The sequence below is a fragment of the Populus alba genome, chromosome 18 (genome assembly GCF_005239225.2).
Source record: "Populus alba chromosome 18, ASM523922v2, whole genome shotgun sequence".
NCBI classification, from domain to species: domain Eukaryota; kingdom Viridiplantae; phylum Streptophyta; class Magnoliopsida; order Malpighiales; family Salicaceae; genus Populus; species Populus alba.
This window is the reverse complement of record NC_133301.1, coordinates 10,396,968-10,414,029: the sequence shown is the minus strand read 5'-3', so window position 1 is coordinate 10,414,029 and position 17,062 is coordinate 10,396,968. Positions and strand designations below refer to the sequence as shown.

At 31.1% G+C, this 17,062-nt stretch overlaps 2 protein-coding genes across 2 annotated transcripts; both read right to left on the bottom strand.

The window, feature by feature from the left end:
• Nucleotides 1-6,069: 6,069 nt before the first annotated feature.
• On the bottom strand, nt 6,070-9,768 carry LOC118051620 (protein phosphatase 1 regulatory inhibitor subunit PPP1R7 homolog). Its single transcript, XM_035062305.2, has 7 exons — nt 9,391-9,768; nt 9,024-9,254; nt 8,680-8,826; nt 8,363-8,505; nt 8,167-8,281; nt 6,563-6,693; nt 6,070-6,457 (listed from the first exon to the last, which is right to left on the bottom strand). Exons 1-6 carry the CDS (start codon nt 9,682-9,684, stop codon nt 6,613-6,615), a joined length of 1,011 nt encoding a protein of 336 aa, XP_034918196.1. The 5' UTR covers nt 9,685-9,768; the 3' UTR covers nt 6,070-6,457; nt 6,563-6,612.
• A 4,877-nt stretch (nt 9,769-14,645) lies between these two features.
• LOC118051623 (SNW/SKI-interacting protein A) lies at nt 14,646-16,817 on the bottom strand. Its single transcript, XM_035062310.2, has one exon. It carries the CDS (start codon nt 16,655-16,657, stop codon nt 14,819-14,821), a length of 1,839 nt encoding a protein of 612 aa, XP_034918201.1. The 5' UTR covers nt 16,658-16,817; the 3' UTR covers nt 14,646-14,818.
• Nucleotides 16,818-17,062: the final 245 nt, after the last annotated feature.

Genomic DNA, 17,062 nt, shown 5'->3' with positions numbered 1-17,062 from the left:
TATCAACTTAATGCTATAATATTTTTTCAATACCACAGTAAATATTTAAAAGGCAGATTAAAATAAATTATTAACTTAAAATCTCTATATACACCTAATATATGGACTAAAATGAATAATAATGAAGATTTAATTACTAAAAAAAGATCAAATTGCAAAAAAAAAAAGTTGCAAAACAATTACAATAAATCAACAGTGCTCATAGGTGTGGGGAATAGTGGATTCCCTGCATCCCATTGAAAATGTTTGTTTTTATGATAGTATCATGTTTTTTATAAAATATTTTTTTAATTATTTTTATGTATATTTTTAAATTATTTTGATGTATTGATATTAAAAATAAATTTTTAAAAATAAAAAAAAATACATTATTTAGATATATTTTTAAATACAAAATATTATGATAAACATATGCTACTATATTATCAAATAATACTATGGTATGATGTAATTTTAAATGGGGTTAACGGAGGGCAAACAAGCTTTAAATTCTACTCTCGTAAAATTTAACTCTTTTTAACTCTTCACCTAACATCATAGTTTTACCTATTTGATCGAACATGTTTTTTTTTGCTAGACGTCGTTTTGATTTTTAAAAAAAAAAATTAAAATTTTTTTTGACCGTGCTTTTATAAAATTCAAAAATTTTTATTGTTTTGATTAAAAAATAATTATTATTTTTATATTTTGATTGTTTTAATACACTGATTTCAAAAATAATTTTAAAAAAATAAAAAATAATAATTTTAATATATTTTAGCATAAAAAATATTTTGAAAAGTAACCACAATAATACTTTTAAATAGACTAGTAATGAATTGATGAAAAGCAAGTACCGTTTCATTCAAAAAAATACAAGCACAGATCATTTTTAAACTCCCTAATTGTATTGATTTTAATAACCACGTTGCAGAATTTCTCTCGAAAGACTGCGTTTTATACTTATAAACAACAATGGTGGTAGAAGCACAAATCATATGGCATCTCATTAATCTTTATAGCAAAAAATGACAAGAAATATCATCTTCAAACAATCAAGAAGCATTAGAGTAGCACAAATTATTTTGCCATTTCTTTTGTGTGCTTGCATTGGGAACGCGGCCCAAATGCTGTCTGGCAAAAAATTGGAATTTAATTTTTTTTTTGTATAAAATTATTTTTTAAAATTTTTAAATTATTTTAATATACTTCAAATAAAAAAATTTACTTTAAAAAATAACATAATTATTTTTTATGCAAGACCTATTTGCTATTATTTACTTTTTCAAGATTTTTTTTTGTTTTCAAATACGCCATCAACACCCTTGATTTATAAATATGATAGTAGTTGTGTTTTATAATAACGAAGATGATGCTTGTAAATATGGTGATAGTTACGGTTAAAAGTGTTTTTTGTTTAAAAATATATTAAAAATATATTTTTTTATTTTTTAAAAAATTATTTTTAATATCAATATATTAAAAAATCTAAAATCATATAAAAAAATTTAAATTAAACATATAGTTTCAAGTTTCAACTAATTCCCAATCCCACAAAAAGTAGAAATGGATCATTGTCAAGCCCACTACTCTCTGCCACCATCAAACCCATGATTTTCATCGCCACTATTGTGAAATGCACCATCTCTCCCATTATAAAAGCCACTCCCACAGCACCCTACATCATTAAAGACACCACTTTTGCCACCATCAAACCACCACCACCCTTCATAAACTATCTTCAAATCCACCATTACCGAATATCATGATATTAACTGTAGTTACCAAATTCATCTCCCACTGAATTTATTTATATCTTATAAAAAGAAATTAAGTTCTTTAGGTAATTCGAAAGAAAAGATGGAGAGATATAGATTTTAGAAAAATGAATGGAGAGATGAAATATAAAAAATAATTAGAAAAATTAGAGTTGAGTTTCCAGGAAAGTAATTCAATGGCACCTTTTTTTCTTTTTTGATAAGATGATTCTTTTTTGTTGTTTTTTTTCATTTTATTTTTTGAAATTAATTTCCAAATTTTAGAGATTTTATTTTTTTAGTTTTAAAACATGTGTCAAATCAGAAGAGTTAACAATATACTTGATGTTATTCCCAACCACTAATAAAAGAACACAGCAAAGACAAAAAAGAAAAAAAAAATACAAGGATCTCTCAAATACAAAAATAAGAGCACAATGATGTATGAAAGTATTAGGGTGAATTTGTTCCCCTTTTTCAAAGTAATTTTTAAATTATTTTTTTGTATGAAAAAATAATATATTTATATTTTTATGTGTTTTTTTAATGATTTTGATATATTAATAAAAATAAAAACAATATATTTATATTTGATTATTTTAATATATTATCAATTGAAAAACAAATTTATAAACGCATATTATACTACACTATCAAACACACATACAGTACACCCTCTCAAAACTCCTATCAACGCATGCAGCCATTATCATTGCAACTACTGTCTAAAACATTGTGTGGTTTTCTATTTTAAATCATGCATCTAACTATATTAACATCATAATAATATAATTGTAATTTTTTTAAAAAAAAAAAAAAAGCTAAAAGAGATTAGAATATCTTATCTATATACACTCACAGTTTATTGTAAAATTCATATGGTGAAATAACCATTTTGTCCTCCACTGTAAAAACCATGTAATTTGTTTATAAGGGTAAAATCATCTTTTTAAAGTATCCATTTGTCATTACAAAATTTAATGTTTAAAATGCTCTTAAAAGTTGAATTTGCTTACCTTTTAAAGCAGGGGCATTTTCAGTTTTTTTATCATTGTTAGCACAATATAATTATTAAGGTATCCATAGTTTTTAAACTCGGTTTGGCTCTGTGGATCGACCCGGAACTTGGCTGACCTGGGACAAGAATGGGGTCGGGTTGAAGAAAAAATAGGAAAAGAAAAAACCCGGTGTGACCCGGTTGACCCAGTAAGACTCGGCTGTAAACCTGTTGATTTTTTTTTAAAAATGACGTCGTTTTTATTTAAAAAAAAAAAAATTGACTTGGCCAACCCAGTGACCCGATCAAAACCCGGAACCCGAGCCTTGGATCAAGCCGGCTACCAGGGCCGGTCTTAAAACTATAAAGGTATCTCTGGAAGCAAAAATAAATAGCTTAGGTGAATGGATTTTTTGGTATTTTTCTTATGATTTTTTTGTTAATATCATATAGGATAATAACACTTAAATCTTTTGATAAATTAAATTAAAAAGAAAAAATAAAAGTTGCTAAAATGTGTAGCACATATGTAAGCAAGTGAGAGGCACTCGTGTTTTTTGGAAGGCACACGTGGGAGGTAACTTTACCCTTTAGGAGGCACATATTACACCTCCTAAAAGCCCGAAATAGTTGAACATCATCTTTGCTGACATATCACATGAAGGCACATCTAATGGGGACGGCTTGTGTAAGGCATTTCGTGGTTCTTCGGTGGCGATCAGATTTTTTTCTGCCTCTCCTTTTCTTTATCTTCCCCTGCAAAAATGTGTCGACATAGCCAAAATTAAAGGTTATCCTTTATTTTTATTTTTTTCAATTGTGTTCCTCATTTTTTTATCGTTCTTTATTTATTTTGAATATTTGAATATTTTTTTAATTTCGTCCCTTCTATTTGATATTTGTATCAAATTTGGTCCTTATTCTTTTGATTGTTGTTTTTTTCAAATTTATTTTTCAATTTCATCCCTTATCTTTTGATTTGATTTAATTTTTATAATAAATTTGACCCATATTCCTTTTTTTTTTTTTTTAAAGTTTCCCCTCAATTTCATCTTTCAATATTTTATTTGTCTAGGATTGGGATTCTTTAATTTTTTTTGGCGCAGTGATCTCGGTTTGATGACCTAGGACACAATTACATAATTTTAACTTGTATTAATATCAATTTTTTTTATGTCTTTTTTTTTGCACTGATTTTATTTTTTTGATTTCATCATTCAATATTAAGTTTATTGAAGATTAATCTTTTTTATTTTTTATTTATTTTTCTTTTTATGATGATAACCTAGCCTCGCAGTCCAAGTCACACATTTGTTGTGCTAGCTCGGACTGGCTTGAGGCTTTCACATCATTTAATTTAATTTTCATATCAAATTTATTTTTTATTATTTTAGTTTTTTTTTATCGTTATTTTTTATTCTTTATTGATTTTTAGCCTTTAGCGTTGGATTATTAAGGATTGAATTTCTTTATTTTTTTTCGATGTGATCATCCCTATCTCATAACCTGGGTCACGAGTATCAGATGTTAGTAAGGATTAACATCATTCTTTTTTTTTAATCATTTTTAAAACCTATTTTCTTTCTCGATTTCAGCTTTCGATTTTGAGTTTATTAAATATTGAGTTTTTTTCTACATGTTTTCTATGAGAAAATCCCAATTGCACAATCCTAGTTGTACGTTTGTCATGCTAACTCGGATTGAGTCAATGATTTTTTTTTCTCATTTTTCAATTGCCTTTCGTCTTCGCCTTTAGCATTAAGATTTATAACTAAATTCATGACATTTTATTTTTCTTTAAAACATGTTAGCATCGCTTTAACATTGCTATTTTAGGTTATGAAAGAAATTAATCCGGCCTGCAGTGAAGCAAGGGCCACCTATCTAGTTCTTACCACATAGTTACTTAGGATATGTTGAAATTTTGTTTTCAACTTCATCCATAAGTATTTGAATTTTAATTTTTTTTATATTAAATTTGATTCCATTCTTTGTATAGTTTTTGTTTTTTTTTTTTCTAATTTAATCCTTTGATATCTTTTTAGTTTAGGATTTTTCTTTGTTGTTTTTTCCTCTTCTATAGAGTTAATCTCAACCTCATTGCCAAGGTCACGGTTTTTAAAAGTTAACACGAGTTAATTTTGATATGTTTTAAATCATTTTATAAATTTATTAATTTTAGTTTTATTTTTTAATATTTTTTTAAAAATTGGTCTCCGTGCTTTTCTTTTTTACTTTCCTTTTATGTGGGGTTATCCTAATTTCAGGTTAGCTAAAAAAAATTCTTTTTTTTTATTTTTATTTTTTTTGTTTCATCACTAAGCATTTTTTTATTAACAATTTTGCTTAGCTATTTTTTTAGTCTGCCTTCTATGGTGTTAATCCTGATCTCATAATCATGATCATGAGTTTGAAAATTTTACATAGGTTAACTTTGATCTCTTTTTAGGTTTTTTTTATTTTTTAAAAAAATTTTATCCTTTAACAAATAATTTTTTAAGAATTGATTTTCATGTTTTTTTTTTTTACTTTCTTCTTTATAGGTCTATCCTAATCATGTGCCCCATGATCTTAGTGTTAGTAGTATAACCTAAATTAACCCATATCTTTTTTTTTTCATTGTTTATATTTTTTTCATTTTAGTCATTCAATAATAGGTTATTTGATAGTTAGGTGTAAGGTCCGGGTTGCGATATCAATTATTTTAATTTTAGTTATTTCTCAATTAAATATTAATTTATTTATTTAGATGTAAATTTATGTAATTAGATACATGTATAAATATTTTGTTCTATAATTATTAATTTTTTATATCAAAAAGCATATAATTTTTTTGAAAAAAATTTATCTAATCTATCCGCAGCAAAGATCAAGTCTGGTTATACCATATTTTGGGTTAGGATGAAATATAATTATAAAATATTAATATATATTTTAAGTGAAAAAACAATAGTACTACGTCTTACAAAATTTCTAACATACGAAGATCTCAAGGCAGTAGGAAAACATTCATCATCTCTATTAATATTAGTAGAGATGATATATTTAGTAGTTTAAGATGATAAATTTATCACTCTGGTTTGAGAGCAAAAACACTTTTTTTTCTTTTTTCTTTTTTATAATTATACTTTTACACCCTAAAAAGCTGGGGTAAAGTTTGATGTTAAGTAAAATTGCATAAAACTACTGTATTCTCTCTTTGGATTCATTCATCCACTAGTTTGATGTTAGCACTCAATATGCTGCGTTGGTTCTTTAGATAACTTCCCCAGAATGACACTGAATTTTTATCTTTGTTATACCTTTGGGTCCCTAGCCAAATGATGAGGCACAGCATTTCACAAAATGAACAGACTTCCACAATTCATTTCCCATTATGAGATTCGTTGTCTATGAAGAAGAGTTCTTCCTTCATTCCCAAAAATAAGCAAAACTTTTACAAATACATAAAACTAACAGAAGATTAAAGGGGAAACAACAGTATAGTCACTTTAAATGTGATGTTGGAGGAGAAAACTAAAGAGCTTACATAAAGAACCAAGGAGAAAAAAAAAGGTAAATAAGCTTGCCTGAGAAATCAAAACAAACAACAAAATACGACTCCTTTGAAAATTTCTGGTATTTGTGATAATATGATACCAGAGTAATGCCTAAATTTGCAGCCGTGATGTCCTTGCAAAAGCAGTTATCTCTCCTGAAAGAAAAATTTGTAGCATAATGGCACCTGCAATTCAAATTCATGATAACTTGTTAAAAGCAATGCCCAATGAGGGCAGCTAAAAATAGAAATGCTATGTGATTAAGGAGTGTTACCCAAAGAGGATTTCACCTTGTAGAGAGAGCTGTCCAACCAAGAAAAACTCAGGACTCAGCAAACTTCTAAGCAAACACACTGGAGTCAATTTGCTGAATATTTGGAAAAATCTGTCTCAAAAAGGCAGAGTAGCTTGTAGACTTTGCCTGCAATCGAAGAAGCAAAACTATACATGAAAAAGCTCCACAATAACAAAGGAAACAGCAAGGAGGGAAAAGGAGATACCCAAGCAAAACCCAAAGATGAACTGTGGTTTTCCCTTTCCTTCAAGTAAGCAAACAGCCCCGATCCCAAAAAAAGATAATCCAAACAAGTTTTTGGCAAGTCGAAGCTAAGACTAATATGAAAATTATCATAAGTCGTAATATGCACAACGATTGTCAATTTGCGTGCAAACTTTTCATCAGAGTTTCTTGAAATTAATGTCTTTTATGAGAAATGAGTGGACAAAACAAGAAAATACAACAAAATCAGTTATCATGCACTTCAGGCTCCAGAGGTTTAACAAATATCCAGTTACAGTATCAATTATGTGCAAGCACAGAAGAATATTATCGCTCTTAAGAAAAGCAGTTCATGCCAATTATTCATGGTCCTGTCTGGAAACAAAGCTACAAAGAGGATTCAATTTCAGTGTTTTCTTTTCTTTTCTTTTTATGGCTCCAGAACTTGTAACACATAAATTCATGGATACAATTTGACTGAAGAGACATGATTGTGGCACCTCATTGATCTTAAAACATCTTTACGAGGAATAGGTTCAAATATAAGAAGGATAAACAATGATAAAATTTTCTATCTAATGAACATGCTAAATAAAATTGTCTGTGTGAATAGCGAAGCACTACTTATTGATAAAACTTCAATATGATCATAGAATGGTGATAAATAATGTTGACATATTCTAATTGCTTTTTAAGGATATGAGAAAATATGAGTGATTAACTGCTAAAAAAGTATCAACATTTTTATTTCTCAAACATGTCCATGGTCGTGGAACAATAAAACCTGTGAGCACACAGCAATTAGCGCTCCTAGAGAGATTTCAAAAAAAAATATATCAACAGTGATCAACCAGCATATCAAGAATCCATATGATTGACACGTTATAGTATATCAGAAAAAAAAGGTTTAAATTTTCCATAAAAAATATCCAGGGAAAGAGATGCCCACTATCACTAAAAATTTTATCATGTGAGTTCTCTATCTTCACAAGTACAAGCCTTTCTTGCAACAACTACTTGAAACTTGTTGCGAAGAGTCAAGGATCTGGAGAGAAAAAAAGTGGGGTAAAAGTGTCTGAAGTCTAACAACATGCTTTTAAGGTGACGTGGGAAATCTAGCTGATCCCAGAAAAGGTGAATGCGTGTGAGGAGAACCACTGATACAAAGCTACGAATGAGGGGGCGGACCTATGATTCTGGATATACCTTTGAGAGCAAGAAAGGTCCGGATCTAATGCTTTCTCTATTTACTTGTGACCACCAGTAAAACTAGACAAAAAGCAAGATAGAAATATCTCTACGCATTGAATCATCAGCAATGTCATCCAATCAGCTATAGTATGCAGGCCGTGGGTCCTGAAAACGTTAGGTTCTCCAAGTTAAAGAATATCTTACACATGGATTGTTTTCGAGGTAGATCGTTGTTAGTTTCTCTCTTGAACTGACGACTGCCTCAGAAACACCTTCAAGTGATTCTATTTGGTTGTCATTGAGCCACAGATCCTCTAACCTGTAAGCATGGCGTGAGTCAAACAGTGAAATGAGCCGGATAAGAGACAACATAATCCTGAGCAAGGAAGACTACACATACTGGGTAAGGTTCTGAATATCATTCACTGCAGTTAGCTTGTTAGATGATACATCGAGTACACAGAGGTTGACCAAGGTTGACAAGCCTTCCATTTTAGCAATACCATTATGGCTCAAGTACAGTTCTTCTAAAGCAACACATTCCTAAAGTAACGACAAAATGGAAAGAAATAATAAAAAGGGGGACCACATTTAGACAGCAATTTCAATGTGACAGAATACCATGAGTTTTATATGTGTGTGCGCACGGGCGTGTGCATATAAAGAAGAATGCCATGAGTTTGTCTCGCTATTAAAAATGCAATTTCTATAAAGTACCTCAAACCCTTTCATAGAAGTTAAACGGTTGCTTTGCAAGCTAAGCTTCTTGATGCATTTCAGCCCACATAGATTAACTACTTTGATACGGTTTCTTCCCAGCCACAGCTCCTGTAAATTTGTAAAATTTTGCATGTTCTCCATCACCTGCAAACAACCAAAGTAAGCAGCTCAAGATTGAGAACATCCCACGCTCCAGAAACTACTAAAAACATAACATCCACAATCTTCCCATTACATATCTAAAAGTTTTCCTTTCACATCGACACATTGTGTATCATAAACCCAAAAATTCTTAAACTTGGATAAATTATAATATTGTTCAAAAGAAAAGGAGAGCTAACCCGTAATCTGTTGGAACCAAGTTCGAGAATTTGCAACTGATAAAGGTGATCAATCTCCTCTATCTTAGTAACTTCATTTTTAGATACATAAAGTTCCTTGAGGGTATTTGAGACTTTAGACAATCCATGCAATGAAGTAATTTCATTGAAAGAAACATCAAAAACCAAAAGATTCTTGAATATGCCGCTATCCGGTATTTTCTTTAGCTTATTATCCCTTAACACCAGCTCCTGCGAATACATGATAACAATTAAAAAAATAATGATTAAAACATAATAATCACTCAGTTATCTTGAACTAACCTTTTTTATTTTATAATAATTAGAGAGCCAAAAATAGATAAATAATATTGAAAAAATGAGTTACCTGGAGAGCGGATAACGAGTCCCAGCGAGACAAAGGCTCAACAGCAGCATCGTCGATGAGGTTTTGACGGAGAGAGAGCTTTTTCAGGTTCGAGAGATGAGCGATTCTAGGGTCCAAGCTCGATAGCCGATTAGCGGTCAGGTCTAACTCGGTGAGACTCGAAGATAAATCCACTGAGCTGAGATCATGAAGCTGAAAGCTGGTTAGGTCCAGGATGGTGCTTGATGGATCGATTTCGACTGTTTGATCGTCCGCCTCCGGGTTTGAGCCGTTTGGTGATTGCGCGCCGTCCATTGTTTCGGATGCTTTCTTGGTTGGAGCGCTGAAAAGAATCCCACTCTTCCTTGTTTCAGTTCTTTTTTTTAAGTGGGTGGGTAATGCAAGTTTTTTTATATGAAATAAATATGCAAGTTTTTTAATATACCTTTTTATAATAAAAATGTTAATTATAAATTAAAAAATCTATATATATATATATATTTAATTAATTAAATAAATTAAAAATTATCTGTGCTAATAAATAAATAAAATATTCAAGTGTTTATTCAACTCACCTCCCTACATGTCAAATATTTTTTCTAATGAAAATATATTAATATGTAGATTTTATTAACGTATTTTTTTATAGTGAATAAAAATATAATTATAAATAAAAAAATCAATATTAACATATAATAAAATATAATAAAAACTATATGTGTTAATAAAGACATGTAACATCTCAAACTCATTTTTAATATAATAAAAAAAAATAGGATAATGATATAATTGCTATATTAAAATACCATTTTCTTAGTATTTATATAATAATTTTTCAAAAAAAATGTAAAGATAAAAAAAAAAAAATTACAAAAGCATAATGATTCAACCAAAGATTCACATCGACTCAATACAATATTTGTGCTCTTTAGCGCATATTGTCTTATAAAAAAAAAATGAAAATGCACTTTAAATTAAATGTTGAACTTTAAACATCTAATCTTTGAAAAAATTAGAAGGTACACATTTATGATTTTCATTCAAATTTAATTTTGTATTTGTCATTTAATAATAGAAAATTTTTTATTTTGAGTGGAGCGGTGATGTGTCACCCGTGAACCTTTTTTTTTTTTTTTTTTATCTTTTCGCTCTCATCCTCTCAAAATTTGCTTTAACAATTCAAAATTGTAGAGTTGTACTTTACATTTCAACTTTGATCTTTATTATAATTAATTTTTTTTATTCTTGGTCTTTTTGTCAAATTTTAATTTATCTTCAATTTCATCATTGAATCCATAATTATGATTTGTTATTTTTTAAAATTTGATTTTTATTCTTTTTATCTTGATTTTTTTTTTTGTTTTGGTTCCTTTTATGAATTTAACTTCTTCTTCTTTTTTTTTCCCAGTTTTCCCCTCCAATTCAAAATTCTAAGTTGATCCGGATAATCCGCTACTGCATAAAAGATATTATCAAATATTTTTTTTTTAATGTGCATGACATCGAGATTATGACGAATTAAATTTGTATGCCTATATAAAAGCTTCTAAAAAATGCTATTCGTCACTCAATTATGTTTAACATTAATTCCAGAAATTTTATCACTACATGAGGAACTTCCAATATATCCCTAAATAAACTTATATACTTTCTATAACATTTCCAAACCAAATCGATGAGGTAAATGATGGAGCCTTTCAATTCAATTACTCTATTTAAAAATCTTATTTGATTGATATCTATATAGGTGATTTATATGCGGGAATCATCGATGACAAAAAAAAGTTCCCCTTATGTTTTAATATAAAGGCCTGACTATACTCCATACAATAAGAACAAAACAACTTATCATGAGTACTCAAACTCGATAACATGCCATGTGTTGAAATATCATTAATGATTCACATCAAATTTGGCTTTAATTGAACATTTTCCTTCCTATATACACCATAGGTTTTAACACCAATGGACCACAACTTATTCAACCCATAAAAAAAAGTCTTATGAAAACATCTAGCTTTTTCCCATTGATTATCATTACCAAAAACATGAATGGTCTAGTCATGCACTTCCAATGAGATAAATTATAAACAATCATAATTTTTGGCCAATAAGAGTATACATTTGAAGACATGTCAAATGAACTAAACCTATAAATGCATAATCCCAACTGAATATTTCTCGGATCTAATGCAAAGTTTAAGTGGACATGATTAAACTCCTTCCATGCCTCCTTATCAAATTGGTGTACTATATCCCCATCATCTAACTTATGAAAACGATGTCATGTTATATCTTTAGCATGATGTGAAGACATGGATAGTCTCTAAAGTTTTGGTGTTAAGAAAAAGCATTAGAATTGGTTCTTCACATTGTTAGAACATTTAATAGTGTGATTTTTAGGTTTGTATCGTGAACACTTACAAAAATCACATTTTATTTTCATTGCATCTACCCTACAGTATAAAATACAATAATTAAGACACACATCAAATTTCTCATAACCAAGTCCAAGTGGTTGCATAAATTCTTGGCATCATAAAAAGTCGATACCTAATTTTTATTGTTAGACATGTAATTTTTTTATAAAATCAATAAATTTGTTGAAGATAATTCGTGTTACATTTAAAATTGACTTCATATTAAGTAATTATATACAAGTAAACAATTTGAATTGTTTGTCACACTTATCCCACAAAAGCTCCTATATAGCTTTCATCAATTTATAAAAGTTAGTTGCCTCCGAATTTGAAAGTTCATATGCTACTATAAGATTAGAAACCCTATCATTAGAGTATTCATCATCAATCTTCATTGCATCAATAACCAAATTTTTATATGGGTTTTCTAGTCAAACATCACTAACAACACGACTGATCCCAATCAATGAAGGTTCAACCAACATTGATTCTATGACATAAGACTCTTCGTGTACAATACAATTTTCATAACAAAGTAAAAAAAATTTTGTCAATTAAAAATGCAAAATTGATAAATCTTTCAACATCCACAATGTATTAAGGATAAAAACGATCATCTATAAAACAACAATACATCCACGATAGATCGTTTATATTAATCTAATTAACATGACAACACCAACAAATATTTTAGAATATTATTTAATTTAATATTTTTTTTAATCTAAAATTAAGATGTTATATAATAAATCATCAAAACAATTTCGTCAATTACTAGTTCATATTTTTTTAAAAAGTTATTACACACTTATATTAACCCCAATTATGTATCATATATACATAAATCTTTTTTCCATCAACAATGCTCAATACTCCAAAGTAACATGTAGATTTAATAGCAAAAACTCATGAATTAACAATACTCCAATGCTTAGTTCCAAACTTAACTATAAAATAATTGTATCTAGAAGAACAAATACTCAGGAAATGCTAAATGAATTCAAAAGCTTCGAAATGAAAAAACAATAACAATTCAATTTACTCAAGGAAGTTTTAGTATGACCTGCTTCAAATAAGACAAGTGAAAAAAAAAAAAACATGACAAGTAAAAAAAAGATGGTTCTCAATCCCATCTTTATTAGTTTGGTTATAGAGAGAAGACAAATTGCAATTATTCTTGTCCTTTTTTGGTTGTTGGCATATTCAAAATCTCCAGCCAAGAAAATGTAATCGATGTCAAATAATCTATTGAAGTAAGAATGTGCAGTGTTTGACTACTTGAAAAAAAATTGTTTGAAAAATAACACATAAACATCTATTAAAATCACATTTGAGCATTTTTAAAAAGAACCAAATAAGTGGCTTGTGTTATATTGTGGGTTTATTTTTTATTTTTATAAAAAATATTATAAAAATTTAAAATCCAAAAGAATTGAATTCTGACATCAGGATTTATTAGACTTGGATTTTGATTCTAGACTCATTAAAATTAGATCTGATGCATCATTTAAAAGAGTTGGGCTTTAACGCATGATATATTAATTTTGGGTATAGATGATTGGATCTAAAAGAATTGGATTTTTTCAAAGACTAATTTTTTTACATGTTTTTAACTTTAGCTTTGTCCATGAAAAACTGAAAAACACTTTTTTCTTTTTTAATTTGTAAAAATATTGCATTTAAACACAGACTTCATTTTCCATCTTCATTTTTGTGGAATAATGGAATACACCATTACTGAATACACCCAATATGGTACTTTATTGAATTGGAAAAGGCAAATAAAGAATCAGCTAGCCCGTAAGTTCTCAGCATTAAACAGTAACAACAATAAAGCCACAAGTTTGGGCTCCCATTTGAAAGGCCGAATGCCAGGTAAATACAATAAAGCAAGTAATTTTTTTTTAAATTTATTTTTAATATGACAAATCAAAATAATACAAAATTATAAAAAATTTAATTTAAAAAAAATTCAAATTTTTTTTTAAAATACTTTCTAAACAAAAAAGAAATTCACTCTCATCTGCCAAGGCAAAATTCTGAAAACTATATTAGGAACCTCCTTGTACTGTCATTGATTAAAAAAATGCAAAGACATGAGAAAAGACATGAGAATATAACTTGTAGATACTTTTTAAATAATTTTTCATATTAAAATATATTTTAATAATATTTTTTTTATTTTTAAAAAATTATTTTTAATATTTAATATAATTTAAAAACAATAAAAATATATTAATTTAAAATAAATAAAAAAATAAATATTTTTAAAACACAAAAACAAACTCCTTGAAAATCTTAAAGCTGCTTCTACAGCAGCACCTTGAACATTAGGAAAAAATGCTAACACGATGAAGAAAAATCTACTGGTTAACTAGAGAGAATAATTCTCAATTTAAACACGAAGCTGGTAGCACAGAATCTACCAACAACATAAAATAAAACGGTGCACTTGGCTACAAACTAAACATTAGATGAAAAACAACAAAATCTTAAACTACCATAACTACCATACACTGCTTCTCATATCCAGCCACAAGGTAGAGGCCTAAGGGATGCTTACACAAAGCCTGCTTAAAGTGATGGATAATACTTCTCTTTCAGTACATCGCAAACCCAAATGCAGGAGAGATAAGCATGGAGAATCATATAAATTTTTTTGTTTCAATAGTTGCGTGGTTTCAAAAATTCAAATATCAAACTAGACCAGCAAAGTTTCTATCCAGGAAGATGATATGAACCATACTCTCCATCAGAATATCAAGCAGTTTCACAAGAGATATGCGCCCGTTCTGGCTATCACCTTGTCAATTGCTGTTGATTAATCAACACTCTGACAGTTCAATCCCAGCTAAATAAATGAATAATCAAGCTCAGGGGCTTGTAGTTTAGCATCAACCAAAATCAAGCTTCAAGTTAAAACATTACAGCAGCGGAAAACAGAAAAGCCAGGGGTGGAGGGTGGCGCGACAAACCATTTGTTCATACTACACAAGTTTGTCATAAATAAAACTTTCAAAGCAGGATACCTAACGCCCTCTCTCAAATCCAATACGAGTTCTACCAGAGCCTCCATCATGGCCATCTCGCATTGAAGATCCTGCACTAGCTCTCATTGTGCCACCAGTACCAACTTTGTCTGTCGGTTTCTTGCCCTTCTTTACTTCAGTCAAGAACTGATCCAGACCAAATGGATCAGCTTCTTCTTCATCCTTCTCAAACTCAACCGGCCTGTCACGTGGACCGGTCCTCTGTGAAGTACCAGCAAATTCCTTGTCAGGTTTGAATCGTTCTGTCTTCATTATCTTATCTAACTGCTCATCTGAGCCTCCGTACATTTCAGCATCGACATCTTTCTTCGGCCGGTATAGAGTTGAAAGTGTGGGCTGAGCCGTGAAAAGGCCTTTATCATACACACTGTATTGATCATCTGCAGCAAAACCAGAATCCATTCCTTTCTCTTGGTTGAACAACCTTTGATCATATGCAACTTCTCCCCCTTTTCCAGCTCCAGTAGAGGCCATACCAAGAGCAACCTTCTCGCTGATGTCACGATCTCTATCTCTAGTGATCTTGCTCTTCTTACCCATTGCAGCATCTTTTGCTTCCAATCTTCTTTCTCTCTCCCTTTCTCGACGGCGCTCCTCTCGAATTTTCTCACGCCGCAGCCTCTCTTCCCTCTCTTCCCTTGTCTCCTTTGGGGCATCCCTCTCCCTGTCCTTCACATGCTCATAATCCCCTCTCATGTCAACATCATCCATTGCACCCCTCTCTGATGGGACTGGAGCAGACGGTGGGGGTGCAGCACCAGTTCTCTCAGAACGAGCTTTCTGAGCTAATGCCCGCAACTCCTGCTCTTTCCTTTCCTTCTCCTTCATCATCATCTCCTTTTGAACCTTGGATCTCATAGCAACGGCTTCTCTAGCCTTTTGCTCAGCAACATAAAGGGCTTCTGACAGCTTAGCAAAATTATCATTAATTTGAACATCCTGCAAACCTCTTCCATCAGCAGCCAGACGCTTATCAAGAGGAATCGTGTAGCCCTTAGGGTTCTTCCAATTTGAGATACAAGGTGGGATTTTCCAATCCTGCTGATCCTTCACAGTCACAGGTCGGGGTGGCGAGTGCATAACTGGCACAGGTGGTGATCCCGATGCCTTTGGAACCCTCTTATGCTTGAACTTAGGTGGCTCAAGCGGGTCCACCGGCATCTCCACCATTCTAATAATCCTCTCTTTTGCACCCGAGTTAAACGCTGCCGACTGCTGCGAAGGCTTGTACTTTATATACTTGGAATCCGAAGACTGTTTGGGCACATTCTTCGGCTGCGCTGCACTCAATCTGACATTCACAATCTTTTCAAGCGCAGCTTTAGTTTCCAGCGTAGTGTCCTCGATCTCTTTCTGCAATTCCTCATCCCCATCCCCATCCCCATCCTCATCTCCCTGTTCCTCACTCCTCAAAATCTTCGGAATCAAATCCTTATGCTGAGAATACACAATCTTCTTAGTATTCTCATTCTGTCTCACAATAGCGTCATACGCAACATTCCCCTGAGCATCAACAGTCAAAGCCAAAATCTTGGACCCAGGTTTCGCAGACTTATTCCTACCCATATCAAGAGGGTACTGCGCAACATGAATCTCTGGAAACGCACCCCCATCTCCAAAATCTTCAACTTTCCTGGGAACAAAACCTTTCCGCTGCAAGTAAAGAGGTACAGGTTTATAACTGATCCCACCACCACCAGCAGATTGTTCAACCTCAGATGAACTAAACCTCTGCTTGAACCACGGATCATTTGAATGATCATAATAAGTTGCGCTGGTTGATTTCACCGGAGGCAGTAATTCCTTTAAAGCCGCCATGATAATTGGAGCCGTAGGTTTAAACCCTAACCCTAAATCGAAAAAGAAAAGAGGATTTGGGGATTCGACAACAAAGTTTCTGCGATCTGGACGAGAGACAGAGAGGCGGCTGGTGATGAAAACACCATCTGATAATTGATGTCTGACGGGGAAATATCAGAAATCTAATGGGTCGTTGTTATTGGGCTGGGCGGTACTATATTTCTCGGGTCAGGGCTCCAGAATAGTGAGGACTCGGATTCTGAAAGCCGGCTAATCACTAAAAACCACGTGGAAGAACACGTAGCTCGTGACCAATCAGAATGGCTGGCCAATAAGGACTTACCATTTATTTATTACGAGGACAAACATGTCAATTGGATGAACAGATTGGACTTGTATTTGTAATTTAAGAATTTTGTAGAG